At 44.8% G+C, this 16805-nt stretch overlaps 1 protein-coding gene across 1 annotated transcript in view; it reads left to right on the plus strand.

Moving 5' to 3' along the window:
- The first annotated feature begins 4520 nt into the window (after nucleotides 1–4520).
- LOC129032439 (zinc finger protein 717) overlaps nucleotides 4521–16805 on the plus strand; it is a 47296-nt gene continuing 35011 nt past the window's right edge. Inside the window, 2 exon segments of the mRNA XM_054479595.2 lie at nucleotides 4521–4713; nucleotides 6725–6783. Coding sequence (XP_054335570.1) covers nucleotides 6727–6783 — 57 coding nt within the window. The 5' untranslated portion in view covers nucleotides 4521–4713; nucleotides 6725–6726.

The following is a 16805-nucleotide window of genomic DNA, read 5'->3' on the forward strand; positions in this document are numbered from 1 at the left end:
AACATGGACTATCTTTCTATTTTTTTTGGTGTCCTCTTTAATTTTTTTGCATTGGTGTTTTATAGTTTTCATTGTAGAGATCTTTCACTTCTTCTGTTATGTTTATTCCTAGAAATTTTATTTTATTAGTAGCTATTGTAAATGGGATTACATTCTTGATTTTCTTCTTTAGATTGTTCATTTTTGGCATTTAGAAATGCTACCGACTTTTGTAGTTTGATTTTCTATCCTGTGACTCTGAATTTGTTGATCAGTTCTAATAGTTTTTTGGTAGAGTCCTTAGGTTTTTCCAAATATAAGATCAAATAATCTGCAAACAAGAAAACAGTAATAATTTTGCTTCTTTCCAATTTGGATGCCTTTTATTGTTTTTCTCTTGTCTGGATTGCTCTAGCTAGGACTTCCAGTACTATGTTGAGTAACAGTGTTGGAAGTGGAGATTCTTGTCTTGTTCCAGATCTTAGAAGAAAGGCTTTCAGCTTTTCCCTGTTCAGGATGATACTGGCTGTGGGTCTGTTGCATATGGTTTTTATTGTGTTGTGGTATGTTCCTTCTATATCTAGTTTTTTTTGAGGGTTTCTTTTTATCACAGGGATGTTGGATTTTATTAAATGCTTTTCAGCTTCAATTGAAATTATCATATGGTTTTTGTCCTTCATTCTGTTGATATGATGTGTCACATTGATTGATTTTCCTATGTTGAACCATGTTGGCATCCTTGGGATAAATCCCACTTAGACATGATGAATGGTCTTTTTCATAGAATGAGTTTGGAAATACTACAGCCTCCTCTGTTTTTTGGAACAGTTTGAGTAGGATTGATAGTAATTCTGCCTACAATGTTTGGTAAAATTAATCAGTGAAGCCATTGGATCCAGGCTTTTCTTTGCTAGGAGATGTTTTATTATGGCTTCAATTTCATTTATCCATTTCTTCTAGGTTTGTTGTTTGGTTGGTTTTTTTTTTTTTTTTTGAGATGGAGTCTTGCTCTGTCACCCAGGCTGGAGTGTGGTACAATCTCAGCTCACTGCAACCTCTGCCTCCCAGGTTCAAGTGATTCTCCTGCCTCAGCCTCTGGAGTAGCTGGGAGTATAGGTGCATGCCACCATGCCTGGCTAATTTTTGTATTTTTAGTAGAGATGGGGTTTCACCATGTTGGCCAGGCTGGTCTTGAGCTCCTGACCTCAGGTGATCACCTGCCTTGGCCTCCCAAAGTGTTGGGATTACAGGCATGAGCCACGGTGCCCAGCCGTTTCTTCCAGGTTTTTCAATTTATTGGAATATAGTTGGTTGTAATAGTTTCTAATGATTCTTTGAATTTCTGCAGTATCAGTTGTAGTGTTTCCTTTTTAATCTCTGGTTTTACGTATTTGAGTCTTCTCTCTTTTTTCTTAGTCTGGCTAAATGTTTGTTGATTTTGTTGGTCTTTTAAAAAATATTAACTTTTCATTTCATTGATATTTTATATTTTTAAATTTCAATTTCATTTATTTCTGCTCTGGTCTTTGCTATGTTTCCTTCTACTAATTTTAGTTTTGGTTTGCTCTTGCTTTTCCAATTATTTAAGATGCATTATTAAGTTGTTTATTTGAAGCTTTTCTACTTTTTTTGATGTAGGTGCTTTTTGCTATAAACTTACGTCTTAGTACTGTTTTTACTGTATCCCATAGGTTTTTTTTTTTTTTTTTTTTTTTGAGACGGAGTCTCGCTCTGTTGCCCAGGATGGAGTGCAGTGGCACCATCTTGCCTCACTGCAAGCTCCGCCTCCTGGGTTCACGCCATTCTCCCGCCTCAGCCTCCCGAGTAGCTGGGACTACAGGCGCCTGCCACCACGCCCAGCTAATTTTTGTTTTTTGTATTTTTAGTAGAGACGGGTTTTCACCGTTTTAGCCAGGATGGTCTCGATCTCCTGACCTCGTGATCCGCCCGCCTCGGCCTCCCAAAGTGCTGGGATTACGGGCATGAGCCACTGCGCCCGGCCTGTACCCCATAGGTTTTGGTTTGACTTTAAAGTTTTTCTTTTCTCGAAAACTCAGTGTCATGGTACCGGCTTCTAGTGCTTTGGGCAGTGAGACCCTTTTACTTGATAACAGTGGTAGCTGGGACAACTTGGCAACCTAAATAAATAAACGGCATCTAGACTGGAAAGGAAGTACAGTTATCTTTATGTACAGATGACATAATCTTGCATTTAGAAAATCATGAGAAGTTTACTAAAAAGTATTAGGACTCGTGAACAAATTTAGCAAAGTAACACTATATAAGATTGGTATACAAAAATAACTGTATTTCTTTACCAAGAAATCAAGAATCCAAAAATGGAATTACAAAAATAAATCTTGTTACAATAGAATTAAAGCTAGGGAAGCTTAAACTTGAACACTAAAAACTACAATACATAGTTAGTGTTGGAAACATCCAGGTACCATCCCTGAGCCTTCTCTCCTTGGCTCTGAGGACTTAACCTTCACGGGGTGAGGAAAGGGGTTGCATTCTTGGCTTTTACATTATATTACGTGGGTTTGGGGTGAGGTATCTGCAATTCAAATGAGTATCACAATCTCTACTTTTATGGATAAGAGACTGAGGCCCACAAAGAGAGGGAATGACAGTCTATATCCTGGAAGGCGAATTGTCAGGCACTGATTTCCGCTATGTAACCCCTGCCAATCATCGTGTATTTAAAGGATCCCCAGATACCATACCAATAGGTATTCAAGAGAGAGGCCTGTAATCCAGGCGTCCGAGAAAGCAAGGCTAGAGATTCCAATGTTGGAGACAACATGGCTCTGGGAAGATTAAGGTTGAGTTTTCTGGATCTGCAGAATAGAGTCACTGAGGAGCAATCGCAAGATCAGAGGAGATGAAAGAACAAGTCAGGGCATGCTTAGGAAAAGAGAAAACCAGGGACAGGTTTTAGGCAAGAGTCACACTGAGGAAGGGCAGGTTCTTGGAGTCGCTCAGGAAGGAATTCAAAAGCAAGCCTGTGGTGGAAGAAAGTAGCTCTACGGAGGCACTGGCGGTGTAACAGCCCTGCGTCTGCTCCTGCAGGGCAAGGAGCCCTCGGTGGGTTGTGCTCCCAGAGTAGCAGCCTAGGGGTGGCTTGTAGTCATTTTCATAATTCACTTTTAATGGCATGCTAATTAAGATTACTCAGAAATAGCTAGAAATGGGCAGTAACTTCCAGCTGTTTCCATGGCAAGGGGTGGGGACTTCCCGTGCTGCCATGGCGTTGGCAAACTGTCACGGCGCTGGTGGGAGCGTCTTCTGGTGATCTGAGGTGTGAGGTGCTTTCGCTGCCTCTCCCAGTTTCCTGCGTGCCTCTTACCTGAAAGCCCTTCACACCCCCATCTGCCCACCTACAAACTTCACTGCCCTTTCACCCCACCCCCGTTTCACACGCACCCCCACATCAACCCTGAGCATTCAAGCCGGCGTTTCCCTGTTAGGAACCTCGGTGGTAGCCGGAGCTCTGAGAAACCCCTAGGCAGAACTCCTTGCCTAGTTTGTGGCAGAAGTCAGGGAAGGAAAGGCAAAGTTCAGGTCTTTCTCACAATAAATAAATAAAGATAGGTAGATTTGATTGATTGATGGATGAAACGTGGGAGTTTATGGGCAAATATTTATCAGACACTGGAAGTGTAAATTGTCACAAAGATTATGGAGTGCATCTGTCTTATGACACTGTTATTTTATCCTAGTATATGCACTAGAGCATTTTTTCTAACTGTGTAAATTGAAGGCTCACAAATTAGTTTAATGAGAGAAAAGATAACTGATTGGAAGAGAATTACCATATTCATTAGTTGTGTTTTTAAAAATTTAAAGTAAAATAGAGACATGATTTTTTTCATGATTTCGAATGCATCTATAAAAAATAGACATGAGGGCTGGGCGCGGTGGCTCACGCCTGTAATCCCAGCGTGATTACAGGAGGCCGAAGAGGGCGGATCACGAGGTCAGGCGTTCGAGACCAGCCTGGCCAACATGGGGAAACCCCGTCTCTACTAAAAATAGAAAAATTAGGCGAGTGTGGTGGCGCGCGCCTGTAATCCCAGCTACTCAGGACGCTGAGGCAGGAGAATCGCTTGAACCCGGGAGGCGGAGGTTGCAGTGAGCCGAGATCGCGCCATCGCACTCCAGCCTGGGCGACAGAGCGAGACTCCGTCCCCCCCCCCAAAAAAGTTACTCATTAACAGCATAGACCAATCGGCCTCTATTGAAATTTCTCCATTATTTTCACAATGTCCCAGGCTGTGAAACCAGGATTTAATAAAGAAGCAGAATGCCACATCTGTGTCACCTGGGTAGGGACCAGTCCTGATCCATTAAGTCCGGGTCTCCGGGTAACTGGACTCACTGCTAGGCAAAACAGAATGTCCGGCGTGGGTTCCTAACGGGGGGCCGCAGAGCCTCATGGGAAATGTAGTGTCACCTTCCAATGATGTTACCATCAAGGACCTTGGAAACCTGCTTTTCTCTCTGCGCATGCGCCTGCCCGCCCACTCCGCCATTTTCCTCCGGAAGTGCGGAACCCAGGGGCGGTCCTGCAGCTGGGCAGGCCTGGGGCTTGGTTCTATGTCCATGCGGGTCGGTGCGCGGGCGAAGAGGAACCTGTGGGCCTCGGGGGATCCCGGGGAGCCGGACCAGTGTTCCCCAGTTGTTGGAGCAGACGCGTGAGCGCATCGCGGGCGGGCAGGGCCTGACGTGCAGGTGCGGGCCGCGGACCCTGGCAGGGGCTGGGAGGACAGGCGTGGGGTCCTGGCAGTGAAGCGGGTTCCAGAGGCGCAGGAGCGCGTAGGCGAGGCCGGTGGCTCTGGGCCCGGAGTCTGCAGGCCGCGCTCCTGTCCTGCCGCTGAGGGGCCCGGTTATCAAGCCGCATATCGCTCAGTTTGCCCATCTGTCCCGGTGCTAACACACAGTTCTCGGGAGACGTTCCCCATTCCCAGAGGAGTAGTGCGAAACGCGTGCGCCTCGAGTCTTAAACTGGGCGTTTGTATTAGTTGGGTTTCCCTGTGTCTCTTTAGCAAGTGAAGTTTCTGGTTTCTTCCTTCACTGTGTGACCTGCCTAGTCCTCCGGGGTTGCGTTTACGGAAGTTTGTACCAGACCTAGTTTCCAGGGAAGAACTCACTGATTCCGCGAGGGAGGTGGGGTACTGGATGATGGTCTTCAGCCTTAAGGGTACTTCAGTCTTAACCGTGTGTTATAAAGTTTGAAGGGGAGGGTTCCCTATGAATAAGAAGCGCACTTGAAAGAACAGCCCTCTGGTCTAACCTCTCACTGGTGCTTCAGAGGAGGAAAAAAGGTCACAGGTGAAGATCCTAGTTTTCCTCGCTCAGGAAATATTAATTCTGCTCCCTAGAACGTACAAGATTTGCAAAGACTAGATGATAGTGGAAGGTTTGGACAAACTTTCAGAAGGTTGAGGTGAATTCGGCTGAGAAGAACAGGCAAGGACCTAGGAAATATTCCTTATTTGAAGGGGCCTGAAAGTGTGGTCTGGGGTGCAGGAGTGACCTGTCATACTTGAGAAGATTAAAATACTCTCCAAACACAGTCCCATTCCTTCAACCTTAGCTCGTTGTTTCCAGCGTCTGAGATATATTAAACCTAGTCCATCACCAAACTTAGCGTTAGATTGTGAAGTTCTATTTATTGTATTTGATTTGTAATTTAAGACTTTCTCCCCCTACATAATTTTGTTAAAAACATATTGAATTCTGTTCACTTAGGTGTAACAGTGAATACTTGCTGTTTAAGGAATTAATTAAACCTTACTGGCTTATAAAAAACAACCACCATTTTATTTGTTTGAAGTTCTGTGGATCTGCATTTTGGTGTGGTGGATTCAGCTGGGTAGTTGATATATTTGTGTTGCCTGGATCACAAAAGAGGCCTTGGTCACCTGGTGCCTTGACTGAGCCTGGTTGGTTGAAGATAGTTTCCTTCACAATCTGGCGGTTTGTGGTGACTCTTGGCTAGGCCCTGTGTCTCCAACAGGGTAGCTCCAGACCTCCTCACAATATGACTGTGTCCAAAAAGGCAAGAACCAATGGATAGTTGCGTGACATTTTCCATTGTCCATTCAGGGACAAGTCAGATAGAAAAGCCCAATTTATTGTCAGACCATAATATGAGGGCTTGGATTCAGGGAAAGGTGTTATTGGGAAATGTGAGTAGAATGGTGTACTGCAGGAAATACATATTATGTACATTTAAAAAAACGTAATTGTAGGCCAAAATTGCTGGGTTGCAAGATGCACTTTACATGATGTTCAGGTATAGAAAAGCAAGATGTACTGTCATGGGAGCACTCATGAAGTTATTTGTGGAGTCCCCATATTAATAGGAAAATAGTTAATACAGCCCAGTATATTTCTATAACATTTATTTTAGTGAACTTATAATGTTTCTTTGTATTAAATTATTAGATTATATCTTTAGGTAATATTGTTGTTAAATTAGTAGGTAATACATATTTTTATTCAAAAATAAATTGTGCATCTAATGTCTACCAATTAATGTACTTGTAGATGTATCTTATCTTGAGTCTTTGCTGCCCCTAATGAGGCGTGAAGGACTCTTCTCCCACGGGGAAGTTTTTCTTTTTCAGGAGGGAGGAGGGCTTTTCCAGGTAATGTGTCTAGAGTGTTGGGCAGAAGAATCTGGGATCACACCACACCAGTTCTCTCCTTAATCCACGTCATTTGCCTTCTCTCCCAGCTATGTTTCCAGTGTCCTCTGGGTGTTTCCAAGAGCTACAAGAAACAAATAAATCTCTGGTGAGTTGTTTATTTGTTCTTCACTTTGTTTTACACTGTATTTTCTGAGTTTATGGGTGTCTGTGAATTAAAAAGGAAAAGTAGAAATAAGTAAAACTCAGGTTGAAGGAAATATACATAAATAAGATAAAGCTGACCTGTAGATATAGGCAGGTTATAAGAGCTTAGAGTTGTCTAAGTTGAGTGCAAATTTTCCTCTGACGTTTCTGATGCTGTGACAAAAAAGGCAGTTGTGGTTGTTACATGATTGGAATGGAACCCGAGAAGAGAGCATGCTGTGTTCTTGTGGGACAGGAAAGCTTGTGTGCACCAAGTCTGAACCACCACCTTCATTGGTGACAGATTATGTGCTGGAACATATTTCACACCGGCCTGGCAGTAAACACTTGTAGTGTTGTGCAGTGGAAACAGTCATCTTCTGCTAAAGCACAGCGTGTTGTGCAGTGGAAACGGTCATCTTCCGCTAAAGCATGGCGTGTTGTGCAGTGGAAATGGTCATCTTCCGCTAAAGCATGGCGTGTTGTGCAGTGGAAAGGGTCCTCTGCCGCTAAAGCACAGCTTCCATCATAAGGTATGCTCCTTGCTCGAAGAATGTGGTCCCAAACAGCTTTTGGGAGGTCCTCCTTGATTCGTGGATGAAACCCGGAACATCTTGAGGACTGAGTTAACCACAGGTCCTTAAATAACTCTCCACACCTTTTTCTTAGTTTATCTCTACGTGCAGGGTGTGCAGCAGCCTGTTCAAAGTTATATTTTCTGGGAAATATTACCAGTGTTTATTTGCAATTTAGCCCACTCTGTGTAGTCCTAACTTATTTCTTCGAAACTCACCATTAACCTAAATAATAGTCAAATTTAGGGGGACTGTATTTTCATTACTCGAGTCTTCTACCGTAGTTGAAACGGTCGTACCCGAGAGAGTTAGAGAGAAACGCCACACTTTGAGACGAATTCAGGAGTCCTTTATTAGCCGGCGACTGAGAGACAGCTAACGCACGAAATTCTCTCAGCCCCGAAGAAGGGGCGAGATTTTCTTTTATACTTTGGTTTAGAGAGGGGAGGGGGAATTCTAGCTGCAGCAACTTTACAGAAGAAAAAACAGACAAAAACGTTAAAAAGACAGATGGTTAAAGGAAAACAAACTGTTCCGAGTGCAGGGGCTTTAAATTCACCACAAAATGGTAGGTGAGGGGGCTCTGGGTGTTATCTGCTGGACAAACATGGGGGCTTTATGATACTATCTCTGAGTAAATTGCTGGGAACTGTGGACATCACTTGCCTCAGCACTTTATCAGTTAATTGCACTCTTTGATATGTTGAAAGTCGGCTTGCACAAGTTAAAGCCCTTGAGGAAAGGGGGTGGGTAAGGAACCCTTGATGTCTTATAAATGAAGGAGCCAAATGGAGTTTGTCCGGTTTTCTCTGCTAAGGGAGAGTCTATTCATATTAAAAACAAGGTTAGGTATCTAAGGAAGAGTCTATTCATGTTAATACAACGTTGGGTATTACAAAACATCTGTTCATGATCCAGAAATTCTTCTGTGTTAGTTCTGTTAAAAGAAAAACTTTAAAGGAGTTTAATTGAGCAATAAACGATTCACGAATCGGACAGTCCCCAGAATCACCGCAGATTCACAGAGACTCCAGCGCAGTCATGTGGTGGAAGATTTATAGACAAAAGGGAAGTGGCATACCGAAATCGGAAGTGAGGTACAGAAACAGCACAGCGTTTGCCTTGTTTGAACACAGTTTGAACACTTGGCAGTGACTGAGTGGTTGAAGTTTGGCCACTGGGATTGGCCAAGACGCAGCTGTTGTTCCAGGTGCATACTCTCAGGTTAGGTTTTCATTCTTGTCTACCTATTAAGGTAGGTTGCAGTTCATCCACAAGGACTCATATGTAGAATTATGGAGTCCTTCTCAGGCCATACTCAGTTCACTTTAACAATTCCTTCCCTTTGGTTATTTTCTCAATTTTGAGAGATTGGCCAAAACTTCAGGCACTGGTGTCACTGTTACCATTGCAAATGTACTTACTTGGTTTAGAAACCCACTGGGAAATAGACCAGTGAGTTTTGAAAAGGTGGAACAAGGACTTGAGTAGAAGGTACCTTCTTATGCTGGAACGTCCTGTTTACAGGAGAAAAACAAAACCTGGTTTGTTCTAGGATTTATGTGTTTCCTTAAAGTCTTACTTTGATTATGTTACATTTAGCATGAGTGACTCCATTTTTGTTTGCTTTGGTCTGTTGGGACCTATTGCATGAGCTTAGTTTAAAACAATGGTCTCCCATAATTTTGCTTAAAAAATTCCTCCTTTTGGCTGGGCACGGTGGCTCACGCCTGTATTCCCAGCACTTTGGGAGGCCAGGGTGGGTGGATCACAAGGTCAGGAGATTGAGACCATCCTGTCTAATACGGTGAAACCTCATCTCTACTAAAAATACAAAAAATTAGCCAGGCATGGTGGTGGGCACCTGTAGTCCCATCTACTTGGGAGGCTGAGGCAGGAGAATGGCCTGAACCCAGGAGGCAGAGCTTGCAGTGAGCCGAGATTGTGCCACTGCACTCCACTCTGGAGTGAGACTCTGTCTCAGAAAAAAAAAATTCCTCCTTTTTAGTCAAGTTCTCACTTAGTTGAGAGTGTGACCAAAATGTAGGGCCTTAGCACCACTCTTAGTTACCATCGTTTTGGGTTCCAGATTTAGCACGTCACTCCCATTGTTTTGGGTTTTGGGTTTAGCACATCACTCCCATTGTTTTGGGTTCCGGTTTTAGCACATCACTCCCGTTGTTTTGGGTTCCGGTTTTAGCAGGTAACTCCCATTGTTTTGGGTTTCTGGTTTAACAGGTCACTCCCATTGTTTTGGGTTCCGGTTTTAGCAGGTAACTCCCATTGTTTTGGGTTTCTGGTTTAACACGTCACTCCCATTGTTTTGGGTTTCCGGTTTTAGCACGTCACTCCCGTTGTTTTTGGTTCCGGTTTTAGCACCTTACTCCCATTGTTTTGGGTTTCTGGTTTAGCATGTCACTCCCATTGTTTTGGGTTTCCAGTTTAGCATGTCACTCATAGGTTATGGTGTCCTTATGGTTGCACATTTTTTTTTAACACCTTACTCTCATTGTTTTTGGTTCCGGTTTTAGCACGTTACTCCCATTGTTTTGGGTTTCTGGTTTAGCATGTCACTCCCATTGTTTTGGGTTTCCAGTTTAGCATGTCACTGATAGGTTATGGTGTCCTTATGGTTGCACATTTTTTTTTAACCTCTTGTCATTCCAGTTGAAGAGATACCATTCGACATTTTAGAGATGGCTGCATGCAAACTCTTAAAACATTTGAGGAAGTACAGTGCGCCAGGGAGACTCTTATGACTACTGGGATAACACTAAGAATTTGGCATATGCTCCTTACTCAGAGTCCCCATAAATCAAACCACCTAAAATCAAATAGATTAAAGAATAAGTTAGGTAAAGAATTTACTTGCTTAACTAAGTGGGTTTTTTGTTAATTCCGTACAACCAAATCTTTATAATACCTGATGTTTTCTCCATATGCCATAAGTGTTAGCAGCTGCACAGATACTTAAGAGTTTCATGATAGTAGAGAAGTCTTGATCTGTGATCTTGGGAAAAACTGTTCACATTAAGGATGCCATCTTCTTCTGGGGGGAAATTGTCCTTGTTAGCTTTACCTTAAGGGTTCTAATGGGTATACAGTTCCGAGTGTGGAGGGACCCTTCTGAGTTGTGAGACTATGAACCCAAAGTTTAAGGTTTTAAAGTTTTGCTGTCATGTGGATGGCAAGGGCAGTCCTTCTTTGATGTTCTCAGAAGATCCAGTCATCAGATTCTAGATTGTGAAGGGGTTGACTGTCCTCAGTGAACCATAAAAGGCTTTCTTTAGCTGGTGAAAATACACTTCAGAGTAATAATCTAGTGTTTTAACATCAACCCTCTTGCATGGAAGAACTTTTATACAACCAGAAAACATGCACTGAAAATGACAACTGAATGAAATCCCTTTATAAAATGTTTAAATGGCCCATTGGGTAATGAAATGTACCTGAAGTTTTGATTGTTTTCCTAGGAATATAGGTTTCACAAACCAAACATTGGTTGTAAACTATTTTAGCAATTTAGAAATCACCACACCAATATATTTAATTTGGATCATTTTATCTTTTCCATGATCAGTTATGGAATGCAGAACTTTTAATAACAAAAGCTTTAAGGACTTGAGAAGGACAAGGTGGCCATCCTGGTTCTTCATGAGTTATGGAATGCAGAACTTTTAATAACAAAAGCTTTAAGGACTTGAGAAGGACAAGGTGGCCATCCTGGTTCTTCATAAGTCCGTGCTTAATTAACATTAGACTTACATCCTCTTGAATACCAGCTGTTTCTCCAAATTAGGTGCATGGCACTGGTAACTGATGAGTTATAGGTAATTTGACTTAGACCATGGAGTTTATTTAAATTATATATCTAAACAATTTCAGTATTGGTGATTTAGCATGCAAATCTGGCAAAATATTTCCTTGGTATTCAATTTTTGTTTTACTTGGGTTAGCAGTTTTATAAACCAGTTGGTCTTTTTATTAAATTTTGGGAATTTTTTTTTTTTTTTTTTTTTGAGGCAGTCTCACTCTGCTACCTAGGTTGGAGTGCAGTGGCACAATCTTGGCTCACTGCAACCTCCGCCTCCTGGGTTCAAGCGATTCTCCTGCCTCAGCCTCCTGAGTAGCTGGGATTATAGGCGCACACCACCACGCCCGGCTAATTTTTGTATTTTTAGTAGAGGCGGGGTTTCACCGTTGGCCAGGCTGGTCTCAAACTCCTGACCTCAAGTGATCCACCTGCCTTGGCCTCCCAAAGTGCTGGGATTGCCGACGTGAGCCACTGCACCCAGCCTAACTTTTGGGAGTTCTTAACCAGTCCAATTCTTGGGGATCGGGGAACTTATGGGGAATTTTTACCCATGATATTAAAGTTATTAGAAACCTGTGTTCACGAGTGTTTTTCAGGGTCCTTTTCATTCTTTCATGAATCTTCTAAGAGACACCATATTCTAGAATTTTGCATGCTTGTGAAGTTTTTAGAAACTGCATCACCATTAAGCAATTAACTGTGGAATTGACTTTAAATAGTTAAAGACAATTGACAAGGAAATTTGATTATTTCTGTGGTCTACAATAACTTAATAACCATAATTAGGGTGGATGTGGTGGCTCATGCCTGTAATCCCAGCTGTTTGGGAGGCCAAGGTAGGTGGATCACCTGAGGTCAGGAGTTTGAGACCAGCCTGGCCAACCTGGTAAAACCCTGTCTCTACTAAAAATAAAAAAATTAGCCAGGTGTGGTGGCAGGTGTCTGTAATCCCAGCTACTTGGGAGGCTGAGGCAGGAGAATCGCTTGAACCCAAGAGGTGGAGGCTTCAGTGAGCCTAGATCACTCCATTGCACTCCAGCCTGGGCGACAAGAGCGAAACTCTGTCTCAAAACAAAACAAAACAGGTAATTGTGATAGATAGCATACATATAGACATATTAGAATTTTAGAAATCCTGGCCAGGTGCAGTGGCTCATGCCTGTAATCCCAGCACTTTGAGAGGCCGAGGTGGACGGATCATGAGGTCAGGAGATCGAGACCATCCTGGCTAACATGGTGAAACCTCGTCTCTACTAAAAATACAAAAATTAGCCAGGCGTGGTGGTGGGCGCCTGCAGTCCCAGCTACTTGGGAGGTTGAGGCAGGAGAATGGCGTGAACCTGGGAGTTGGAGTTTGCAGTGAGCCGAGATCGCGCCACTGTACTCCAGCCTGGGTGACAGAGCAAGACTCCGTGTCAGAAAAAAAAACACACAAGAATTTTAGAAATCCTATACAATTTGAGAACGGATTGATGACATACACTAAATATAACCTGAAGAAGGTTCAATGTTATTTTTTATTTTGACAGTGCTTCCCATGTGACTTAACATGTTAAATAGTCCTGTTTACCTCTCTTTTGGGTGCTTCAGGGGCCTCTGTAGCATCCCAAAGTTAGAGGTCAGAAAAGACAATTTTGAAGTTGAAATTTGATTTTGGGAAGCCTATTAAATATATTAAAGGTTTAAACACTTGATGTTATGAAATAGAATTCCAGGTCACCATAAGTCATTCATTTACCTAAAATCATGACTTAAAACATTTTCAAACAGCAAAAATCTTTAATCATTGGTAGAGGGAAGACTTACTTTCCTGAACAATCTGCCTCTCGTTTTTCCTTTTTTTTTTTTTGGTAGTTTATTTACAAGGCAAACAAATTTTTCATTACTTTTTAATATTACCTGAAAATCTTCTTTAAAGAAAGCCAAATGTCACCCAATTTTTCATAAAACCTTATAGACAAATCTATTATTATTATTATTTTTTCTGAGATGGATTTTCCCTCTTGTTGCCCAGGCTGGAGTGCAATGGTGCGATCTCGGTTCACTGCAACCCCCTGCCTCCCAGGTTCAAGCGATTCTCCTGCCCCAGCCTCCTGAGTAGCTGGGATTAGAGGCATGCACCACTATGCCCAGCTAATTCTGTGTTTTTAGTATAGCCAGGGTTTTTCCTTGTTGGTCAGGCTGGCCCTGAACTCCTGACCTCAGGTGATCCAGAAGGACTCTAGTGGCTGGGGATGTGGAGCAGGCACCCAGCCCTCTTTTTGTGGCCAGCATGGACTTCCTCCCAGCCTGGCAATGTCAGGTAGTCAGGTTTGTCTGGCTTCTCCCAGGGTGTGTGCCCAAGAGGCCCAGGCAGAAGCTGTAAGGCCTCTCATGATCACCCCTCAGAAGTCCCAGAGCATCTCTCCTACCACACTGTCCAGTCGTACTCATCACTGAGACCAGCCACGATTCAAGGGGGGAAGGTGATTAGATTCCCCTTTTGATGAGAAGCATAGTAGGAACCTGTAGCAGTCTAATAAACCATAGCTTGTCCTCTGGCTACAAACTATTAACATTTCTCCCACATGCAAATTATGCTTTGCCCCTCTCAAAAGCCCCAGAATGGTTTTCCTTATGGCACTGGCTGGAAGCCCAACTGAATCCTGAATCAGGCTGTGATTGTGGTGGCCTGTCATCTGCCCCCCGACACACTCAGCCGCAGTGAGGACTGAATCACTTTGTGGTGGCCTGTCATCTGTCCCCCACACACTCAGCCGCAGTGAGAACTGAATCAGGTTGTGGTGGCCTGTCATCTGTCCCCACACACACTCAGCCACAGTGAGGACTGAATCAGGTTGTGGTGGCCTGTCATCTGTCCCCCACACACTCAGCCGCAGTGAGAACTGAATCAGGTTGTGGTGGCCTGTTATCTGTCCCCCCACACACTCAGCCACAGTGAGAACTGAATCAGGTTGTGGTGGCCTGTCATCTGTCCCCCCACACACTCAGCCGCAGTGAGGACTGAATCAGGTTGTGGTGGCCTGTCATCTGTCCCACACACACTCAGCCGCAGTGAGGACTGAATCAGGTTGTGGTGGCCTGTCATCTATCCCACACACACTCAGCCGCAGTGAGGACTGAATCAGGTTGTGGTGGCCTGTCATCTGTCCCCCGACACACTCAGCCACAGTGAGGACTGAATCAGGTTGTGGTGGCCTGTCATCTGTCCTCCCACACACACTCAGCCGCAGTGAGGACTGAATCAGGTTGTGGTGGTCTGTCATCTGTCCTCCCACACACACTCAGCCACAGTGAGGACTGAATCAGGTTGTGGTGGCCTGTCATCTGTTCCCCCACACACTCAGCCACAGTGAGGACTGAATCAGGTTGTGGTGGCCTGTCATCTGTCCCACACACACTCAGCCACAGTGAGGACTGAATCAGGTTGTGGTGGCCTGTCATCTGTCCCCCCACACACTCAGCCACAGTGAGAACTGAATCAGGTTGTGGTGGCCTGTCATCTATCCCACACACACTCAGCCACAGTGAGGACTGAATCAGGTTGTGGTGGCCTGTCATCTGTCCTCCCACACACACTCAGCCGCAGTGAGGACTGAATCAGGTTGTGGTGGTCTGTCATCTGTCCTCCCACACACACTCAGCCACAGTGAGGACTGAATCAGGTTGTGGTGGCCTGTCATCTGTTCCCCCACACACTCAGCCACAGTGAGGACTGAATCAGGTTGTGGTGGCCTGTCATCTGTCCCCCGACACACTCAGCCACAGTGAGGACTGAATCAGGTTGTGGTGGCCTGTCATCTGTCCCCCACACACTCAGCCGCAGTGAGAACTGAATCAGGTTGTGGTGGCCTGTCATCTATCCCACACACACTCAGCCACAGTGAGGACTGAATCAGGTTGTGGTGGCCTGTCATCTATCCCACACACACTCAGCCGCAGTGAGAACTGAATCAGGTTTGGTGGCCTGTCATCTGTCCCACACACACTCAGCCGCAGTGAGGACTGAATCAGGTTGTGGTGGCCTGTCATCTGTCCCCCAACACACACTCAGCCGCAGTGAGGACTGAATCAGGTTGTGGTGGCCTGTCATCTATCCCACACACACTCAGCCGCAGTGAGAACTGAATCAGGTTGTGGTGGCCTGTCATCTGTCCCCCACACACTCAGCCACAGTGAGGACTGAATCAGGTTGTGGTGGCCTGTCATCTGTCCCCCCACACAGTCAGCCACAGTGAGGACTGAATCAGGTTGTGGTGGCCTGTCATCTGTCCCCCGACACACTCAGCCACAGTGAGGACTGAATCAGGTTGTGGTGGCCTGTCATCTGTCCCCCACACAGAGCCGCAGTGAGGACTGAATCAGGTTGTGGTGGCCTGTCATCTATCCCACACACACTCAGCCACAGTGAGGACTGAATCAGGTTGTGGTGGCCTGTCATCTATCCCACACACACTCAGCCGCAGTGAGGACTGAATCAGGTTGTGGTGGCCTGTCATCTGTCCCACACACACTCAGCCGCAGTGAGGACTGAATCAGGTTGTGGTGGCCTGTCATCTGTCCTCCCACACACACTCAGCCGCAGTGAGGACTGAATCAGGTTGTGGTGGTCTGTCATCTCTCCCCCAACACACACTCAGCCGCAGTGAGGACTGAATCAGGTTGTGGTGGCCTGTCGTCTGCCCCCCGACACACTCAGCCGCAGTGAGAACTGAATCAGGTTGTGGTGGCCTGTCATCTGTCCCACACACACTCAGCCGCAGTGAGGACTGAATCAGGTTGTGGTGGCCTGTCATCTGTCCCACAACACACTCAGCCGCAGTGAGGGGACCGGTGTGAAAACAGTCGGCATTTCCCTTTAGATGGGGTTGGTGGGAGGCAGGAGGTAGGTGCTGCCCTGTAGGCCCCGTCTAACAGTTGGTCATTCCCATGGGGCACCTGTTGCAGTTCTCTAATGAGTGCCCAGTCCTGGTCCCTGAGAATGGCATCCGGTCCTGGTCCTCGAGAATGGCGTTTGTGTCTTTTTACTCCTCCCTCTGGGCTTTTGTCATTCTCCATGTTCTTTTTCTTTCAGTGCCTGGGTTGCCGTTGACCAACTTTCTCTGCCTTTTTCTTATGGTCAATAGGGTATTCAATGGCTTCTTTTTGATTTTTTTTTCCTTTTCTTTTTTTTTTTTTTTTTTTACTTTGGTCTTTTGAGACAAGAAATTATTTCTTTATATGTTCTCTAAATTCTGTTTGAAAACTGAACCTCCTTCTTTAGTTCATGTCTCTCTCCTGTCATATTTATTCAGTGACAGTTAGGGGAGGTTGGTAGCACTTTCCACATTCTTCCTAGATGTCTCTTTAGACAGATCCCTGAGATGGTGTAGTGCCCTTTCAGTTTCCATGTTGTGGCCGTAGTTTTCCCACAGTCCCTCAGCACGTAACTCCCAGGCCTTTTCTCCAGTTTCCAATGACATTTTTTCACCGTTCTTCAGGCCCTCACCAAGAGTCTTGATGCTCTTCCAGCTTACATGAATGGTCTCCTTGAAGCCCAGTTACAGCTCAGCCTCACAGTCGTGGCACATGTTGTAGCTTCTGATTACCACAGCA

The sequence above is a fragment of the Pongo pygmaeus genome, chromosome 2 (genome assembly GCF_028885625.2).
Source record: "Pongo pygmaeus isolate AG05252 chromosome 2, NHGRI_mPonPyg2-v2.0_pri, whole genome shotgun sequence".
Lineage (NCBI taxonomy): Eukaryota > Metazoa > Chordata > Mammalia > Primates > Hominidae > Pongo > Pongo pygmaeus.